At 37.7% G+C, this 18,318-nt stretch overlaps 1 protein-coding gene across 1 annotated transcript in view; it reads left to right on the top strand.

Moving 5' to 3' along the window:
• Positions 1–18,318, top strand: part of NEB (nebulin) — a gene marked incomplete at its 5' end in the record, with an annotated part of 58,836 nt that overhangs the window by 15,716 nt on the left and 24,802 nt on the right. Inside the window, 26 exons of the mRNA XM_009866223.1 lie at positions 194–301; positions 578–685; positions 1,146–1,253; positions 1,879–1,983; positions 2,075–2,179; positions 2,377–2,475; positions 2,702–2,812; positions 2,978–3,082; positions 3,694–3,798; positions 4,318–4,422; positions 5,549–5,653; positions 5,967–6,071; positions 6,593–6,697; positions 7,186–7,290; positions 9,502–9,606; positions 11,109–11,213; positions 11,399–11,506; positions 12,687–12,791; positions 13,404–13,508; positions 13,630–13,734; positions 14,310–14,414; positions 14,534–14,644; positions 15,128–15,238; positions 15,680–15,781; positions 15,913–16,011; positions 16,635–16,733. Coding sequence (XP_009864525.1) covers positions 194–301; positions 578–685; positions 1,146–1,253; positions 1,879–1,983; positions 2,075–2,179; positions 2,377–2,475; positions 2,702–2,812; positions 2,978–3,082; positions 3,694–3,798; positions 4,318–4,422; positions 5,549–5,653; positions 5,967–6,071; positions 6,593–6,697; positions 7,186–7,290; positions 9,502–9,606; positions 11,109–11,213; positions 11,399–11,506; positions 12,687–12,791; positions 13,404–13,508; positions 13,630–13,734; positions 14,310–14,414; positions 14,534–14,644; positions 15,128–15,238; positions 15,680–15,781; positions 15,913–16,011; positions 16,635–16,733 — 2,739 coding nt within the window. The remainder of the gene's footprint in view (positions 1–193; positions 302–577; positions 686–1,145; positions 1,254–1,878; positions 1,984–2,074; positions 2,180–2,376; positions 2,476–2,701; positions 2,813–2,977; positions 3,083–3,693; positions 3,799–4,317; positions 4,423–5,548; positions 5,654–5,966; positions 6,072–6,592; positions 6,698–7,185; positions 7,291–9,501; positions 9,607–11,108; positions 11,214–11,398; positions 11,507–12,686; positions 12,792–13,403; positions 13,509–13,629; positions 13,735–14,309; positions 14,415–14,533; positions 14,645–15,127; positions 15,239–15,679; positions 15,782–15,912; positions 16,012–16,634; positions 16,734–18,318) is intronic.

Here is an 18,318-nt window from a genome sequence, read left to right as displayed (position 1 = left end):
TTGCTGGTTATCTATAATTCAGTGCCTATGCCTTTACTAGGATAATAGAACACAATCACTAAAATCATTAGTTGCCTGAATCCAAAAATCTTTCATCCATGTTTTTATAAGAAGTTCCCCTATGTATGCAAACAATACACAGCTGTGAGACTATGACACAATTACTCCTCTAATTAGTTTTTGTTTCTCTCAGGCTGTTTATCGTGGTGAATATTTGCAAAACATTAAGGGCAAAATGATTCCTACAGATAAAACAATAGATTTGGAGCGGGCGTACCATGCGAACAAAATACAAAGTGAAGTAAGTATAAAACATTTGGGTCCACAGAGCTTCTGGTATTCAAAAAGCAAATCCTTTAAACGTTAATGCCTGTCTTGCAGCTTCTTTATCTGAAAAGCTGGTTTCAGTGCTATAAAATGGAAATGGGAATATGCTCTCATTTAAGCTACAAGTCTGTGTTAGAATGTGGAACGGGGGAAATCTGTTGCCAACTATGTTTAAGAAATTTCCCGTGCAACTAATGAATACTCTCAAATATTATATACAATTGTCAGAAACTCCCTCTTTCTCTCACAGAATCTGTATCGCTGGGCTGGTCTGAATGCTCTACCTACTGGCTACAGCCTTCCTACCGATATCCCTAGCCTCCAGCATGCTAAACACGTCCAGTACATCGGGAGTGATGTAAGTAATGGACAAAGTCCTCTTGCTGCGTGCTGACAGAAGGTTCCAAAGAATGTTTATCAATATGGTGATAGGTGCTTTATATATTTAAATATAAAGGAATACTTAATGCCCATCCTGGATGAGCACATGACTGTTTGAGACCATTATTTCTGGGATGCATTGATGATGTTTGCCTTAACAGTATTTAAATGTTACCAACCCCCATAATTTTCTGAAGCAATTACTGTAAAAATAGATATTTCCTCAGGTAGATGTGGATGCTGTAATAGATGCAAGACAAATGTAGAAATAATGATGATGTGTAGTGTATTTAACTCTGATATATCTACATCTCATTTGTTTATCTTGAAAAATCTGGCTCTTTATGCTGCACAAATTACAGTCAGAGCTGCAGCGTGAGTAGAATCACAATCAAATTTAGCTTCTGCATGTTTTGTTTCCTTTTCCCACTTTATAGCTGAAGTATAAAGAAGCCTATGAACACATGAAAGCTAAAGGATATACTCTGGGACCTAAAGACGTTGGGTTTGAAAATGTGAGGAAAGTGAATCAAGTCGTTAATGAGGTACGGTAAATATATGTGTTTCCTCTCACATGGATTTCTAGTGCCCAAAATATGAACAAGGAGCGTACATTGACTGGGAAGGTTGTAGGGTCCCTATTCTTGGAGGCTTTTAGGAGCATTTTAAACAAATATCCATCGAGAACGGCAAGGGATCATTGATCCAGGCTTGGAGTTGGGCTCTGTGGCTTTTTAAGGTTCTTGACAATCCTAACTTTCTGTAATCCTGTAAAACTGTCACCATAACAGAAAATCAACTGCAGACTATTTTCATTAACTTACCTGCCACTACCTTATTCAAGTTGCACAGAAAATATTGTGTCAGAGTGACATTGGGTCTCAATCGTTTTAGGTTTTATATATATCTACTCATTTCTTTAGTCATTGGCTGTAACAGAATGTGAAAGAAGCATATTTGTTTGTAGGATTCGAGTTTCAGATCCTCCATGTATTAGAGGTGCTGCTATCAAAACCAATTGTGGAGAATCTTTGCCTGGTCAAAAAAAAACATTTGCTCCTTTTGTTCTGGTAGTTATGCAATACTTAGCAAAAAAAGCCCTGCCCTTAAAAGAGAACTGCTTGCCTTTTCAAGTTTCTAACATTCAGAATGCTGTCTCCTTTAATCCAGAGGCTGTATCGGGCGACATACCATAAGTACAAGGACAAGATTCATCCCACTCCAGACACACCAGAGATCCGTCAAGTCAGAGCAACGCAGGAAGCTGTCAGTGATGTACGTGTCTTTCTAACATAGAAACCAGAAGAGACTTAGAATATTCAGCCTGGACAAACATGTGAAATGCTGTTTTGTGTTTGTATTTCAGCTGATCTACAAGTCGGATTTCTTTAAGATGCAGGGACACTTGATTTCCTTGCCGTACACTCCGGAGGTGTTGCACTGCCGCTACGTTGGCGACATCACAAGTGATGTAAGCAGCTTCTGTTAAGATACCTGGTACTTGGGCACAATAGACCTACTACCTTTATACTGAAAGTCAAATTTGACTTCTATCAATTGCATTCTCTTCTCTAATAGATAAATGCTTTGTAACTGTGTTTATGGACTGATGAATGCAATTATCCCAAAAGTTAACTTCTGATTTTTCTTTTTCTAATTCCCTCGTAGAATAAGTACAAAGAGGATCTGAGGTGGCTGAAGGGCTTGGGTTGCTTCCTGTACGATACTCCTGATATGGTCCGTGCTCGACAGCTGCGTAAGCTTTGGGTAAGACTTTTCTTCTGAGAACCACGTAGAACAATTGATTTGTTTTCATGCATACGTACTTCCAGGAAGCTAACTTAAAAGATACTTGAAAATGAGTAAGAAGTTATGACACATAACTGTGCAGCTAGTTCGTTGTTTCAAAACCCTGTTAGGTTACACTGTAAAATTTTCTTTACCACCAAGAATAATAAAAGCTTCTAAGTAAAACTGCTTTTCTTTTTTCCAGTCTAATTATATATACACTGGTACTGCAAAGAAGATGTGGGCTAAATACAATGTGGTATTGGATACCCCTGGGTACAGAGCAGTTCAGGAGCTAAAAACTCATTTGAGTGAAGTAAGTTCTGTGTTGTTTTTGCACATCTTTATTAGCTATAATTGAGCTTTTATTTTTTTTTTTTCTGAAATATGTGAGGTGTTACAATTGCAAAGCCGTGATTGTTCAGCTGCTAAACGAACATACATAAGAGAGGAACTAATTCATGGACTTGTCTTTTTCCAGCTGGTTTACAGAGCTGCAGGCAATGAGCTGAAGACAAAATACACTTCTGTCCTTGATACACCTGACTTCTTAAGAGCCAAGGAAGGACAAAAAATACAGAGCCAGGTGAAAAAATTTGTTCAGATAAAATATCAATCTTAATATATTCTTAAATTCTTCTTAATATACTTGTAAAGTACAGCAAAATCTTTCTGGGCCATTTCAAAGCAACATAGAATTCCTAGAGATGACATATAAAATGACTGTACAGTTCTGTTCAAATTCTCTGAAACTCTGCCTTCATCAGAGGGATAAATATTTTTGTCCATTTACTTTTGTTCATCATCATTTCTTTATTCATATAGTAATTCATTAGCTGAGTTATTAGCTACAAATTTTGTGGAATTCTTAAATTTGCAGAACAAAATGAAGGTTCTCTCCAGAGAAAAAACAGACCTTGTGGATGCTTTTATCTAAAGCTAGGTCTGAATGTAGGGCAGAGAGGTCATAAATGTCACATGCATTTGACTTCTTACTTTGCGACCAGGTTAGTGGCAGTTACAGATTATCAGGAGCACAAACTGCAATAGCATGAAAGAATAAAGGGCACATTACTTTTTTTACTGGGGTACACTGTGTGGTTATGTCAACATTGTGAATTTACAGATATTTTTCAGAGAGAGAAAGTAAAACCTACTTGAAATGTACATTTTTTGATACTTTTCTTCTTGCTTCAGTACTTGTACGTGGAACTTGCCACAAAAGAGAGACCCCACCACCATGCTGATGGGCAGACACCGGCCTTTACACATGCTAGGACTGTAAAGGACATGGTCAGTGAGGTAAGGTATTTGGGATCTTTTTGTTTGGTACTGCTATGCTGAACCATTTAAAAGCTTTATTCCTAATTTTACTGATGGTTTAAAGGCTCAGATCTGTTTACCCTTTGTTTAGGTTTCTGTCTCTCATGCTTAAGTTCTGCATTTCCTTTATAAGGTGTGGTAAAAAAAGTACAATTTTTAAATATCTTTTAGTATTTTGTAAGATACCTGTTTCGAAGTGATTGTTTGCAGAATCTGAGGTTTTGAAGTTTTGATAGAAGCACTTTGCAAGAATGACTTTATTTTTTGAGCTTCTGCACATAAGGTTATTACAGTGGAACTGATTTTTCCTTCAAGCATGGAATAGTGATTTGTGATCTGAGGCAGTGGTTTAGAGCACTCTACTCATTCCTGAACTCTCTGCTACATAGATTTCTGCCATGCACTCAGTGCAGCACCCCTGGGCGTTAGCATAATACCAGATTAGCAACCGCTTCTAAGATTAAAGGAGTAACTTCTTCTTTTTGCTGTCTCTCTTAGAAAAAGTATAAAACCCAGTATGAGAAGATGAAGGACAAATACACACCTATCCCTGACACACCAGTCCTGATCAGAGCCAAGAGAGCGTACCTGAACGCCAGTGATGTATGTAGTCTGTGAACACTTTCAGTGCTGCTTTTTCTTGCTTTCTTTACAAAACGAATGGGAAAAGGTTCAATGGGGAACAGGCAGGCAAAGCATAGACTATCTCACTGTGGTCATAAACTAGGTCACCCCATTTGCATGTACATTTCCATTTGATATTACAGAGATTATTAAGTTTTTACTTGATGTCATGTATTGGGGTTTTTTCATGTATTGTAACACATTTTCATTTTCCATTGCACTGATCTGTGGGATTAAAAGTAGACGTAAAATAATTCGCTTACACATGAAATCTTTAAATGGTGCAGACTGGAGTGAAATGATTGATGCTGGAGCCAGGACAGAACACCTTTTATCAGATTTATTTTCGTCTCAGTTTTGTGTTAGAAGTAAACTTGCATGTCACTGTGAACATGCTTATTTTTTAATTTAGAAGTAGTTCAGAGAAAATTTTTTTTCTGAGCTGCTGCACCTAAGTTTCTTACAGTGAAACAGATATTTCTTTAAGTGCAGAATAGTGGTTCGTGATTTAAGGCAATGGCTAAGAGTACTCATTCCTGGGATCTTTACTGTGTATTTCAGATTGCACATCGGATCTTGAAAGTATATGTACTGGGCTGGTGTTTTGTTCTGATAATTAGTCTTACTGCTCTCTTCAGAATGATTTTTAAATACCACAAAGGAGCATCCCAGTTCTTTTGTGCGTCTGAATTTCTCCTCTGACGGTCTTTCTCCAAAGACTGGAATGATCTTTCTGGTTTGTAGATGAGGACGTGGAACAGGGGATAAGTAGGCTTTTTTATGCCAAAAAGTGGCACTGTCACTGTTCCACAGAGTAGCCCTGTGGTACACAGGTGGCTTTTCCTCAGTCTTCAGTCTGAAAGTGAATAGGATGGAATGTTCTTTAGATATAGCAACTCCTTTTCTCTAATTTTGACTGTAAGTCTCAGGCAAATTGTATTTGAATCTAGGCAAATGCAGCTTCTTAACGTTCCTCAAGGCTTACATTAGGATGTTGGACAGCAATATATCCCTGGATGTTATTCCTAATAAGTAGGAAATTTCACTAAAACAATTTCTGACATTGAAGTATAATATATTCTTTCTATGTTACTTTTCTTTCCAGTTGCGCTACAAAGAAACCTTTGAGAATACTAAGGGCAAATACCACACAGTGAAAGACGCTTTGGATATTGTCTATCATCGGAAGGTCACCGATGATATCAGCAGCGTATGTATACAACACTGTCATTCGTGATTAGTGTTTGTCATTTAATAACCTAGAATATGCAATTTATGCAACTGTTCTATTTAAGTGTGTCAGAAAATTAGAAAAGTATGATCAGTATAATTGATACTAACTTTTTTACTTCTGTGGAATATTATACACTCGTTTGGCTTTGATGTGACGAAGGTTAATGCTAATTAATCTCATTTCCACTCTTTTAGTTCTGATGTTTCAGGAAAATGAATGTCTTGAAACTGCATGGTCTGGAATGTTCTGTTCTCAGATTGTTTTACTTCATTCTTAATTTTCTTTGTAGGTGAAATACAAGGAAAATTATATGAGCCAGTTAGGAATCTGGAGATCTATCCCAGACCGGCCAGAGCATTTCCATCACCGCGCAGTCACAGATGCTATTAGTGATGTGAGTTCAAATAGTTCCTGGTTGGGAGAGGTTGAAAGCTATATTTCCAAAATGCAAACCAAGCCTTGTTTCTTGAGCACAAGAAGGTAGCTGAAGTTTTTTAAGTGATTTACACTTTCACCTGGCAGATCTGTGAAATGACAGAGCAAATCGGATGGCAAAAATCAGAGCCCATCTCCTTCTGAAATCAACAGAATGGTCTTAACTCACTTCAGCTGTGTTTGTTTAGATTTGTTCGTTAACTCTGTAACAACCTTTAATTTAATATACAACAACCCCTTGAATGTACAAGAATAAATGCTTTTTAATTCATGCAGGAACTCTAACAGCTAATGATGGATTAGGTGTGTGAATAATCTGAATCCATCAGAAAAGTATGAGCAAAAAGTAACTTGTTTTACAATGGAATAATAATGGATGTAGCTCTGTTTGCTACACCTTGTGGTGAGGTGCCATTTCAGCATTGATCAGCTACCACTTGGTGCTGCTTAAAATGGAATTCTTTTCTTTCTTTTCCAAAGGTTAAATACAAGGAAGACTTAGAATGGCTCAAAGGCACTGGTTGTTATGCTTGGGATACTCCAAGTTTTGTTCTAGCAGAAAAGAATAAAGTGCTCTACAGTGGGGTAAGTAAAACACTCTGAATTGTTGCTAAATGTTTTACTTTTGGCAACTGATTGTATTGTAAATAAACTTTTCATGGGAGAATCCAGTTCTTCCCTAGACACTGATATGGATAGCTTATGGTAGAAATTAATGTATAGCATTTAAAATTTTGGTTCCTGCTATATAAGAAAACAGAGGCAAAGTGCTCTTTTACTTATCCTCTCTGTTTCTAGCAAAGATATCAGCTTCATAGTATATTTTCTGCTGGCTCCAAGTCTAGCTTTAAAATGATGAAGATTTGAAATTTCCATTGCTTACTTGAGGTGATATTTCCATCCTGCAAGCTGCTACATACACAACTATTTTTTGTTCCATGCACATGCGCAGTAACTCGACCGTGGTCTTGCTGCAGATTGTTTCTAAAATCATGTGTTTTCATTACCTTACCCTTCTTTGGATTAACATTGGACATTTTTTGTGTGTTTGTTGTGTTGGTTTTTTTCTCCAGTGTAAGTACAAGGAGGTATTTGAGAAGACTAAGTCTAATTTTAAGTATGTAGCTGACTCTCCAAGTAACATGCATTTTAAATACGCAACTCAGCTGATGGATGGGGTAAGTGTTAAAGAGCTCTGCAGAGTCTCATACTGAAGTAGTAAGTGTGAGTATGTTAATACCAAGATGAAGGTTGATCCTCCATATGAAATAATAAATAAATCAAAATATACCTAGGCCTAAAGTTGTCTTAACGACAGACTAAAATGATGAAAGATGAGGTTGTTCTTATTGTCTATTAGCACAGGGCAGGTTTACGGTAACTAAAAAGCGAAATCCTGGCCCCTGTTCCATTACTTTGTCCTTGCAAAGAAACTTAGCCTTTGCTGACTCGTAAATAAATGCTGACTTAAATAATGCTGCTTGCTTAGTGACACCAATTGTTGATTTTCCTGTGAAAAACGTATAGAGACAATCACAATTGCTTTCCTGAAACATTGGAAAAACCCATCAGTGCTACGGAGATAATATAATATCTAAAGTCACCATAGCTCTGTTTCACTTCAGATATTTTGCCTTGAATTCTCCCACTCTACTACTTACTTTTCCTTTTTTTCCTATAAATGCTAAAGAAACAACAAACACAGCACAGTAGAAAAGAGGGTTAATGAATGCCCCTGGGTTTAAGATTACGTCCTGGTTTTGCTGAGATGGAGTCCCAGCCTGGCCATGGAACGGGGCACAAACCAGGGTACCTGCCCCAACCATATCCCATCCCATAAACGACACCCTCAGTAAAAAGGTTTTGCTGAGGACAGGGGTTCCTTCTGCTTCTCCATCTCTGGAGGGGCTCGCTTGCCATTCTGCTCCCAAGGACTGCCTTTCCTTTGTTGTGGCCACCAGACACTCCCAGGGCTGAGTATAACTTAGGGGTGTGCCTGTTGGCATTACTATTAATAGTAGTTTTGCTGTTTCATTAAATCTTTTTTTTTTCCAACCCATGGGTCTGGCTAAACATAGATTAAAGATCACCAGTGGAGCTTCTAGGAGAAGTCCTGTGCACCCACAGGACAAAGCCCATGGGAAAGCACTGGGTTCCCGGTGAATTCTCATCAGCTTCAAGCTGGCATTACCACACCAGACTCTGATGCTTTTCATTAAAGCACAATGTATTTAGACTCTCACATCTTGGTGTTTAATTCTTTTTCCACCAGACATTATGTTAAATTGTTTACCTATCAGTAAATGTATTATGGTATTATCTGTTCAAGGTAAGAAAACTTGTTTCACAGCAGATACTGTTCCTGTATCAATCATGGCTATCATTTCATACTAAGTTTGATAAGCAGTGAACCCTTGAACTACAGATTATCCTTTCTGGTGGAAATGTGTATACTATTTGAAAATATTTTCTCTCTGTGTGTTTTTTATTAATGTATTTTTCTCTCTTGGCTATAACCTTCAATCTCAACCTTTAAACAGCCCAGGTAAAGAGATTTCAATGGCCAGAACTATGATCTTGTTGTGTCTCACTCTCTTCTAATTTGTTACACTCTGTTATGCTATTCTGAGCAGAAATTATATAAAGCTGCCTATGAGAAGCTCAAAGATAGGTACAGCGTTATTGTGGATGACCCCAGGAACCTCCTGGCCAAGTGGGGGACCACACTGAGCAGCCAGGTACCGTCGGAGCACCGGCTGGTGCTGCCACAAAGTGCCTGGTTCACTCACAGCTGCTCTTTGCCTGTGTGAAATGTCCACAGCTGGCAACATCACAGGGTTTGCCTGCGATCTTGCGATAATTTAGTTCAGTCGATCAGACGAGTCTTCGTTTTGCCACCCAAAAAGAATTGCTGCTTTTTGAGTGAGCTAATCTCTACTGTATGTACTTTCATAGGTTGTGCATCAATTGACATCCGAAATCTAATGCCTCTTGAAGTCATTGGAGAGGCCTATAAAAAAAAATGCATGTTGTATCATGCATTTCTTTTTTATTGCCTCTCTTCTAATGACCTTTACAAACATCTTACTCGTTACTCAAGCTACCATGACGTATTTGGCTTCTGAGTGCCCTCACCTTAATCTGTAATTTGCTCTTCCATCCCAAAAAATATTTTTGCAGTTTCCTTAAGGGGATGGTATGCAAATCTTTTTCTATATACTCATGGCATTCTTAATTATATAGATGTAAGTTGTATGCACATCTGAATGAATACATATGGTACTTTGCCTGAATCTCTCCACTCTCAAAGTGTCTGGGATCTAGAGCTGTGTTGTTGTTTATGGTGTTCACGAATCTCTTCTGTGCTTCGTTGCCGTTTGCATGAACAGAAAATATATACATCCTTTGCCAAGATGCTCCTGCAACAAGGATGTAATGAGATTCTGAGGCCAGATATGCTGACAGCACTCTACAACACTTACTTAAAGAGCCAGGTAATATGAAGAATTGCTGCTCTAGGAGATGTTGTATAGACAATTTAGCTGCTTGGACTTCTAATATTTAATGCTTGGGAGTTCTCTACGCTTCTATGGCTATCCGACTCCAAGGTTTTGTTGATGTGCTTAATGCTCATAACACAAGTCCCTTTATTTAGTACGTACACGGTGAGGTAATATGGCAGTCACCTTGCAGCACTCATCTACCACTCTGCCTGAGAACGGTGTCAGATTTTGCCTAGATACACAACAGAGTCCTGTTGCACTTCTGAGCGCTCTTAGGAACAGTATAGGTGTACAAGTCTGCAGTAATTTGTGTTTTCATAGATTTATTTCACTACCGATTGTTTTAAGGCAAGGCTAGCAAAGCAGTCCTCATGTGATCACTTCACAGTTTATGAAAAAAACCACCTCTCCTTTTGCCAGTTCTGGTAGGATTTAGAAGGTAGAAAGTCAATATGATATGTCTATTTGGTCATACAGAACCTTTATATTCTGAAACCTTTATATTCTGAAACCCCAGCTGCTAAAAATGATCCCTGACTGCGCCAGGTGAAACTGGCACGTAACATTTTAAATGCAACAGTAGAAAACAATTACATGAGAGGAAAATTCTCTGTTGCTAGTAGCGGAGTTAACAAATTTCTTCAGTAATAAGGTACCGAAGGACTTTACTAGACCTTTTTGTTTGATTTATCTATGGATTTATAGTATCTCATTTAAAACTCCTTATAGATAAGTTTGAGTATGTTAGAAGAAAAAAAATAATACCACTCTGCCTGACCTGCATGTTCATCTGAGATGACTTTGTGTTATATTTTGTTTGTATATTTTTTTTTTGTCTGTCATAGTCCTGTTTCAAAAGCATGGTTTTGTTTTCTGATGCAAGACAGAGCATGAAAGTTTTCAAAAATGCGTTCTCACCTCTTCCACCTGGCCACTTGCTCTGGCTACAGTGAATTTTCATTCTTGCTGTACAGTCTGTTCTCACAGTTCTGTGAAAACAGGGGTTTACAGTCCTGAGTAGAGCAAGGTGATCTTTAAGAAAGGAATTACCAAGACATAAATTCTGCTCTCAAAGGCTTTAAAATAGACTGGCATTGTCGTATATTCAGTGGCTATTTTTATCTTCTGCTGTGTAAAATATTTCACATTTCTCTTCATTTGATCAATATTCAGAAATGATATTTTGTCCAGTTAAGAATTTTAAAAGTCACTGCTCTGCTGAGATTGCTTTTTTTTTTGGCTCAGTCTTGAAGATTTAAGATAGAAGTGAAGCTTTTACACTCAGTCAGAGAAATGTAAAACTAATCACACAAACAGACAGGCAGCCCCTTAGGCAAATAAGGGGTTTGCAAAGTTTAGCTCATTGTGCATGTGCAACTTTCATTGGCTTTGGTGGAAGGATTTTGCAGTTTTATGTGTGAATATAAACCTATGGGCTGAAGATGTCTTGTCTTGGTTTGTGCGATTAACGTAAGCTCTTTCCCAATCACCAGATCCAATACAAAAAGGACTATGAAAAGAAGAAAGACAAGTATACTGTGGTTGTGGATACTCCAGAACACTTAAGGACTACGAAAGTCAACAAACAGATTAGTGATGTAAGTGTGATCAGTCCCTGGCACGCATAACTCCTTCTCCCAATTCCGGCTTTTGCGGCATGATACTTCAGAATATGACATTTTCAGTTGTCACTGCCCAGTGTTTCTCAACTTGTTTTTTGGGGTTTTTTTGATTGACACAAATAATGTCAAGAAATAATGTAATTGATAACTTTTGATTTCAGATTATTTACAAGTTGGAATATAACAAAGCAAAGCCTAAAGGCTATACCACCATCCACGACACGCCGATGTTACTGCATGTGCGCAAGGTCAAGGACAGAATAAGTGACGTAAGTAAATTCTCCTTGTCTGTGCTATCAAAAGGACACATCATTAACTTTTTACTTTGCTATGCAGTACTTTTAGGTACTCATCTGTTACACTGTCATTAAAAAAAGATCTTCTTGTTAGAGTGTTTGGATTTTGCATATAAAACCTCACATGTTCTTAATGCTTTTTTTTTGTGAAAAAAACCCCCAATAGATCATAGAAGTATTCAGGCAGTTTTTTCATGCAATGTTCTTCTTGGAAATTTTTTTGCTGGGGCAGAGCAGCCCTCACTAGTAATAAATACTGTGAGCTGGAAATGTTACCTAATTTTAAAGCATGGATTTAGGGAGTTTGTTTCTGGGTTTTCTCCTCTATTGGCTAGTGGCTTTTGTGGAGCCTTGAATAAGGTCCTTAATGCATGATGGTGTTTAATCATTGCTTTTATGGATATTGTGAATATGTAAGGTAAATATCTGATCTAAAATAAATATGTGTTTTGACTATGGGGCAATGGAGGGCTGTAAAGAAGAGACAAAAAGGAAGCTGAAGTGGGTAGAGTAATATCAAGGATTTGAGAGTCCCTGCCCTAGGCCTTCTCTGTGACCTTTATATTGTTGTTCATGAGATATCCATAAATAAAATGAGGATACTAGCACTTCTGTAACTCAGTACTGGGAGAATAAGTAGTGTGAAAGTTATTCAGATGCTACGTGGGTTATCCATTTAATGAGTAAATGTAAGAGGGAAAAATAACCGTAGTATCCAGATACTAACATGGGGCAAAAGACAAAGACCTTCGAAAGGGATATGTGACCTGAAGTACAAATTTTGGGTTCCAAACTGACTGCTGAATTTGAGATTCTATAAAGGAATTTTCAGAAAGCATTGACTGTGCCTATTGGAAGATGAGTTTCTTTAAAACTTTTCTATGAGGTGCGAAAAACAGTAGAAACAGACAAAACTGCTGCTCAGATCTTGTTAAATCTTAGTCTGTGCTTCCTGGGGAGTTAGACCCACTACATTTTCTGTTGAAAGAGAATTGCTGCTGAAGAGGACCCTTTCTTCTTCAGGTGGTTGTTTCCAGTCACATTGATATAATTCTTCTGGGGTTTATCTTAATTTTGAATATTCTGGTTTTTCTGTGTTATTGTTTTTCTTGTTGATGATGATGTAAACACTTTTTATGTTTGTCTTTTTTAGCTGAAATACAAAGAAGTGTATGAGAGGAATAAATCTCACTGCAATGTCAAAGCAGATTCAGTTCATATTAAGACTCCAAGGCACGCTTACACGCTGAACAGCAATGTGAGTTCTTTTTGTTACTGTTTTAATTTTATCATGGATAGTGTTTGGGATTGGCAGTGGAGACCATGAGAAATTATTTTCAGTTGCACTGAAATTTTTGAGCTTGGACATTGCTTCTAATTCTTATGCTGCTTGAATGAAATATATTTGATTAAAATACATTTTAATTTATTTCATACTAAACTGTTCACTCTTGCGAGCTGTCCTCAGTGATCACACTTCTACTGTTCCTCTAGTTCACCTCTGTTTTCCTGACAGAGAAACAACTGTCCCAGAAATTCCTTGTGATGATGTTTTTGTAGACAGAGTAATTTCTTCAATGGAAGCTCTCCCGTGTTTGTTATTATTGGTGGCCTTGAAAGCACTCGCCTTCTCCAAAGCTATAACGTCTTTTCAGTCATTCACATTCCTTTCCCCACCTGGCAGTGGAAAAACGGGAGTGGATGGGCTCCCACTGGGTTACACACTGGTCAGAGGAGAGCCCTTCTCTGATGTAGATAGACTTTCTTACCTCTTCTCTCTTTGTTAAGGACCGAAAGACAATTTGCATCTATATGAATATACGCAACTTTCAATTAACTTCTATTTTTCTTGTTGTTTCACTATAAACAGCTGGATTATAAGAAGAAATATGAAGCAGCCAAGGCCCGTTGGCACTGGATTGCGGATCGGCCTGACTTTATTCAAGCAGCTAAGTCGTCTCTGCAGCAGAGTGATGTAAGAAAATCAGAACAAACCAAGTACTCCCTTTCCCTCATCTCTCAGGCTCAGAATAATAAATAATATTAAAAATGTAGAAGATTTGAGACTCTCTTCTTTTGTCTTTTTATTCCTGCAGTATGAATACAAACTGGACCGGGAATTCCTAAAGGGATGCAAGCTTTCTGTCACAGATGATAAAAACACAGTGTTGGCCTTAAATAATGCCATCTTGGCCAGCGATGTAAGTTGAGCACTCGCTTTTTTTGCTCTACTACAACTTTGCTTTCTACATAAACTGATTTGCTGGAAATAAGATTGGATTGTGAAGCTTTGAAAAGTTCTTCTCAGTCTCATTGTGCTGTTTGATTTGTCCTGTTAATAAAATAAATGAATTGGCAAAATCCAAATAAATTTAGTCCTGTAAATGGCAGTGGCCTAGTTCATGGACTAAATAAATATTCAGAGTTAACATTGCTTGAACACTCTAGACCTTTTCTATATCCCTACATTACTGCTGTTGAAATGAAAACATTATCAGGAGAAAACAACAAAAAGCTTCGTATATAACTTGTGCGCAACACAGACTATCTTTAAATAATCGCCAACAATATATTAATATTCAGTATCTTAATCAAATTCCAAATGAGATCTATAGGAATACATAAGCTGGAATGAATTTATCTTGGAAAACATCAAAATACAGGGTTTTCTGCAAATTTTTGCACTAACAGGCAGGCACAGCTGCAGCAATTTCTTTTGAAATTACCACAAGACGAGATACACATCTCTTAAAATGATATTTGTTCTTCCTGCTAGATAAAATACAAAGAGAAGCACAACAAAGCCCGAGGAACGTACCACGTTGTTCCAGATACGCCACAGATCCTCCTGGCTAAGAATGTCAGCTCTCTTGTATCTGAGGTAAAACATCAGTGGGTTATTTGTTTATTTTAAGTCCATCCTTTTAAAGTTTGGGGGCCGAGGGGGGATGTCAGGGCTTGCATTGCTGTGTTTTACCTGGTTTTATTCTGTGCTTTCAGAACAAATACAAAGAACATAGCAAGAAGCAGCTTCCACATGGATCTTATACAACCCTGCCAGAGACACGCGACACTGCTCATGTGAAAGAGGTGACCAAGAATGTCAGTGAGGTAAGTAACTGGTGTGATAACAATTTACGGGCAGATTAATGCCTGCTGCCCTGAATTGATTGGATGTTTTAGTGTACGTGCAACGTGTTCAGAATTGCATCGTAAAATGCCCAAGGAGCCTGAAAACATTAATTCCTACCAGAATGAGACTTAAACAAAGAGCTAAATGCATTTGATTGGGCACCTGTTGAAATACTCTTCAGAAAAGTGATGGGCTGGTTTATCAACTGGTGCCCTTAATCCAGACTTTATTTTTCCCAGAAGACAGTTTAAACAGAAATCATTATCTCCAGGTAGCAAGCTTTTGTAATCTAAAGTGCAAGTTATGACAAACGAGCTGGGGACTATACATCTTAAAGCTGAGGAGACTGTATTTTATCCTTCCTAACTCTTTCAGTGAGCTTATTTTCAAGTTTCAGTAGCATTTACCTTCATGTGAAATAAAAAAAAAAAATCACATCTGGCCCTTTTTGCTTTTGACAGACAAACTATAAAAAGAAGTTTGTAAAGGAGAAAGGCAAGTCTAATTATTCTGTCATGCTGGAGCCTCCCGAAGTGAAACATGCCATGGAAGTTGCTAAAAAACAGAGCACAGTAAGTTTGTCTTTTTTTTTCTTTTTTTAGTGAGTTAAGTAGCTTGCATTAGCAAATTCAAAGTCAACTGGCAAAACCAAAAGTTCCAAAACTTCTGGATTTCCTCCCAGTCTCCAAATATTTACAGATGTAAAATTGCACTGAAATAAAGGATTTCTTTGAAAATCATAGTTCTGCTTAGTCACACAGTAGGATTTAAAGAAATCTAGTGCAATCCCATCTAATAATTTTTTTCATTCCTTCAAATACAGACAGAATTGCACGTGCTTATTTCTTTCTTTGTAGACAATTTGCAAAAACAGATTCCCAGATCCGTTCTTTGTGAAATCATTTTAAAAATAATAAAAAACCTCCCCATGCTGTTTCCCAGCAACATTGCTGTGTCCTTATTAAGTAGCTTCCTCAGTAATTTTCTTTCCTCTGTCCATCATCATGAATTAGATTGAATACAAGAAAGATGCCAAGTCAAAGCTCCACTACACACCTATAGCAGATCGACCAGATATTAAGAAAGCAACTCAGGCTGCCAAGTTAATTAGTGATGTAAGTGTGTTTTAAGTGTTCTGTATAATTCTTTAGCAGTAATTTCACTGTTAAAAAACAGTGTCAGTAAAATGATTAAAAGAGAATGCCATCACTAATAAACTATGTGCTTCCCCCCCCTTCTTTGTTAGATTGAATATAAAAAGCGTGGAGAAGCTGGCATTGGTGTAACCATGCTGGGACGTCCGGATATTGAACTGGCAAAGGAGGTGTCCAAGCTAACTAGCCAGGTAATAATAAAAAGTTCATGAAACTTTTAAGCAGTGAGAGAAACGAGACATAGTATTATTTCGGTTATAATATTAGCATTATTCTATTATTTCTAGATGAGGGGATAAGGGAATAATTTAAAGGCAACGCTTTAAAGTAAAAACTAAATCCCAGTGCAAGCGATTTATTTGTCAAATGACTCATTAAATCTCAGCACTGGAGGTATAGAATCTCCTTAAAATCATGCCATGACAAGATCTTTCAAATGCTAAGTTTGACGTGTTGGCTGTTCTCTTTTTTTTAACTTTTCTGGGTATTTGCTTTAAAAGAAGTAGCCTTTCACCTAACTCTTGTTATCCATCATTTATAAGATGGACATTCATTTTCTTTCAACTGCTTTCTTTTTCCTTTGTGCCTTTAAAAGAATCTTCTGGTTTGGAGTTAGTATGTTTTATTAGCAAAAGCTTACTCTCTTTTGTACAATGCTCATATTCTCCGATCAGGCTGAAGCACACGCTTACTATTTCCTGTGACCATTTATTGTGCCGGCACCTCACTTCAGTTTGGTTCTTTCTCACCACTTCGTGCTTGAATCCTGTATTTGTTTGCATTTCTGATCTTGCTTTCTTGCTACGCATTATAGGCAGAATACCTCAAACGACATATGAGAGGGCATGGAGCTGCATCTTACGATACCCCATGGATGAGAACCTTTAAGAAAGCTAATATGCTAAGTAGCCATGTAAGATAACTTTAAGTGATGCGTCTGGGAATGCCTTTTTTATGCATCTGTCTCTTGCTTGCATATTGTATTACAATTCTAGGCCGTTAAAAGGTTTATGATGCATTGGTTGTCGTGGATCGTTTTGTGTCACTGATGTTGAACGTAGCAAAACTGCTCAGTTAGATGGGACCTTCTTTTCCTCTGGAAAGTCAGTGCATGGGGAATCTGTGGGTGGGGAATTTGTGCAGAAACACATGAAGCGCAAAACATTCTTAATCCTTTCGTAATGGTTTTGGAACTACCAATGTTTTTAATGGACGTTTCAATGCACTCAGGAAATGTGAAAATTCACCTTTTCCACATGAAAAACCTAAACCCAGACATAGAAGCTTGAGCTGTTTTTCCTGAAACTGTGCAGAAAATGGAAGTACGTGTGTGTGACAAACCTGAACAATGGCGCTGGTTGCTTTTCAATGAAGAGTCATACCACATGTGTAGCCTTTGCAGTAGAACTTCAACTATTCGAATTTGCAACTTCTATTTAAACCTTGCTTAAACTTCGTTTAAACTCTTCTTTTTACTTTGTGCCAGGATGGCATAATGGAAGCACAGTTTGTGACGAAACAGCCCCAGCAGTGTACCCTGCAGTGATTAGAGGTTCTTCTGTTTCTTGCCATCTCAAAACCTTTGGAAAAGGGAACAATGCTGGCTGCACAGCAGTTTTTGAAGTGGCAGCAGACAGATCTGTCCCATTTCAGTTTTACATGTGTATTTCCAAATGAAAAAAAGGGGAATTATGGGGTCCCCACATCTCGCTATGTCTGCTGCATGTAAGTGTCGCATGTTTGAATGTCATCCACTGTGTCTGTCAGGAAAATCAAGAGTCTGCAGTAGAACCAAATATTCTTAAGCTGAACAATACAATGACAAGAAGAAGAAGAAATCATGTTTATGCTCGTTTGGTGATAATAAGATCCTTTTTTCTTATTCCTCTTCTCCAATGCTGACCGGTTCTCCTCTTAAAATCGTCTTTTATGAGGAGAAATGGCCAATAATCTCATAAACGTCTCCTTTATAAAGCATTATGTCCAGTTTGCTTGTCCACTTGCCTTTTTTTTAGTTTAATTTAATCTGCCTGTCTAGCATGCTTGCTTTTATTTTTGTGTAAATCTTCCAGGAACATTTTTACTTCTGGCCTTAAAAAAAAGTGAACTCTTGGGCATGATGGCCTGATCTTGATCGTATGTTCCACAGCTTGCAAAACTTAACAGATTCTCATTTACTTGGGCTTGGTTTTAATTTTGTGAGGTTACAGCTAATACCTTTCTGTCAAAAGATGTTAAAAGCCTTTCTCTTGCAGCAGCTGAGTAATTTCTGCATTTGCCTGTTTCACTGCGTGTTTTGTCTCAGCATTGGCATATTTTGCAAAGCCAAAAAGCAACAGTGGCCTCCAGCACCAACCGTATGGTGCTGTACCGTCAAGAATATGACAATGAATTCAAAGTATAAAGTGTGATTGTGGAATGTGATTTAATTCTGCATTCAAACATCTTTCTTTACGAATAGAAAATGATCCGTTTACATTTCTGTATCTGCCGTAAAA

This window comes from Apaloderma vittatum, unplaced genomic scaffold, assembly GCF_000703405.1.
Source record: "Apaloderma vittatum isolate BGI_N311 unplaced genomic scaffold, ASM70340v1 scaffold10183, whole genome shotgun sequence".
Taxonomy (NCBI): domain Eukaryota; kingdom Metazoa; phylum Chordata; class Aves; order Trogoniformes; family Trogonidae; genus Apaloderma; species Apaloderma vittatum.
This window is presented reverse-complemented; position numbering and strand designations above follow the sequence as displayed.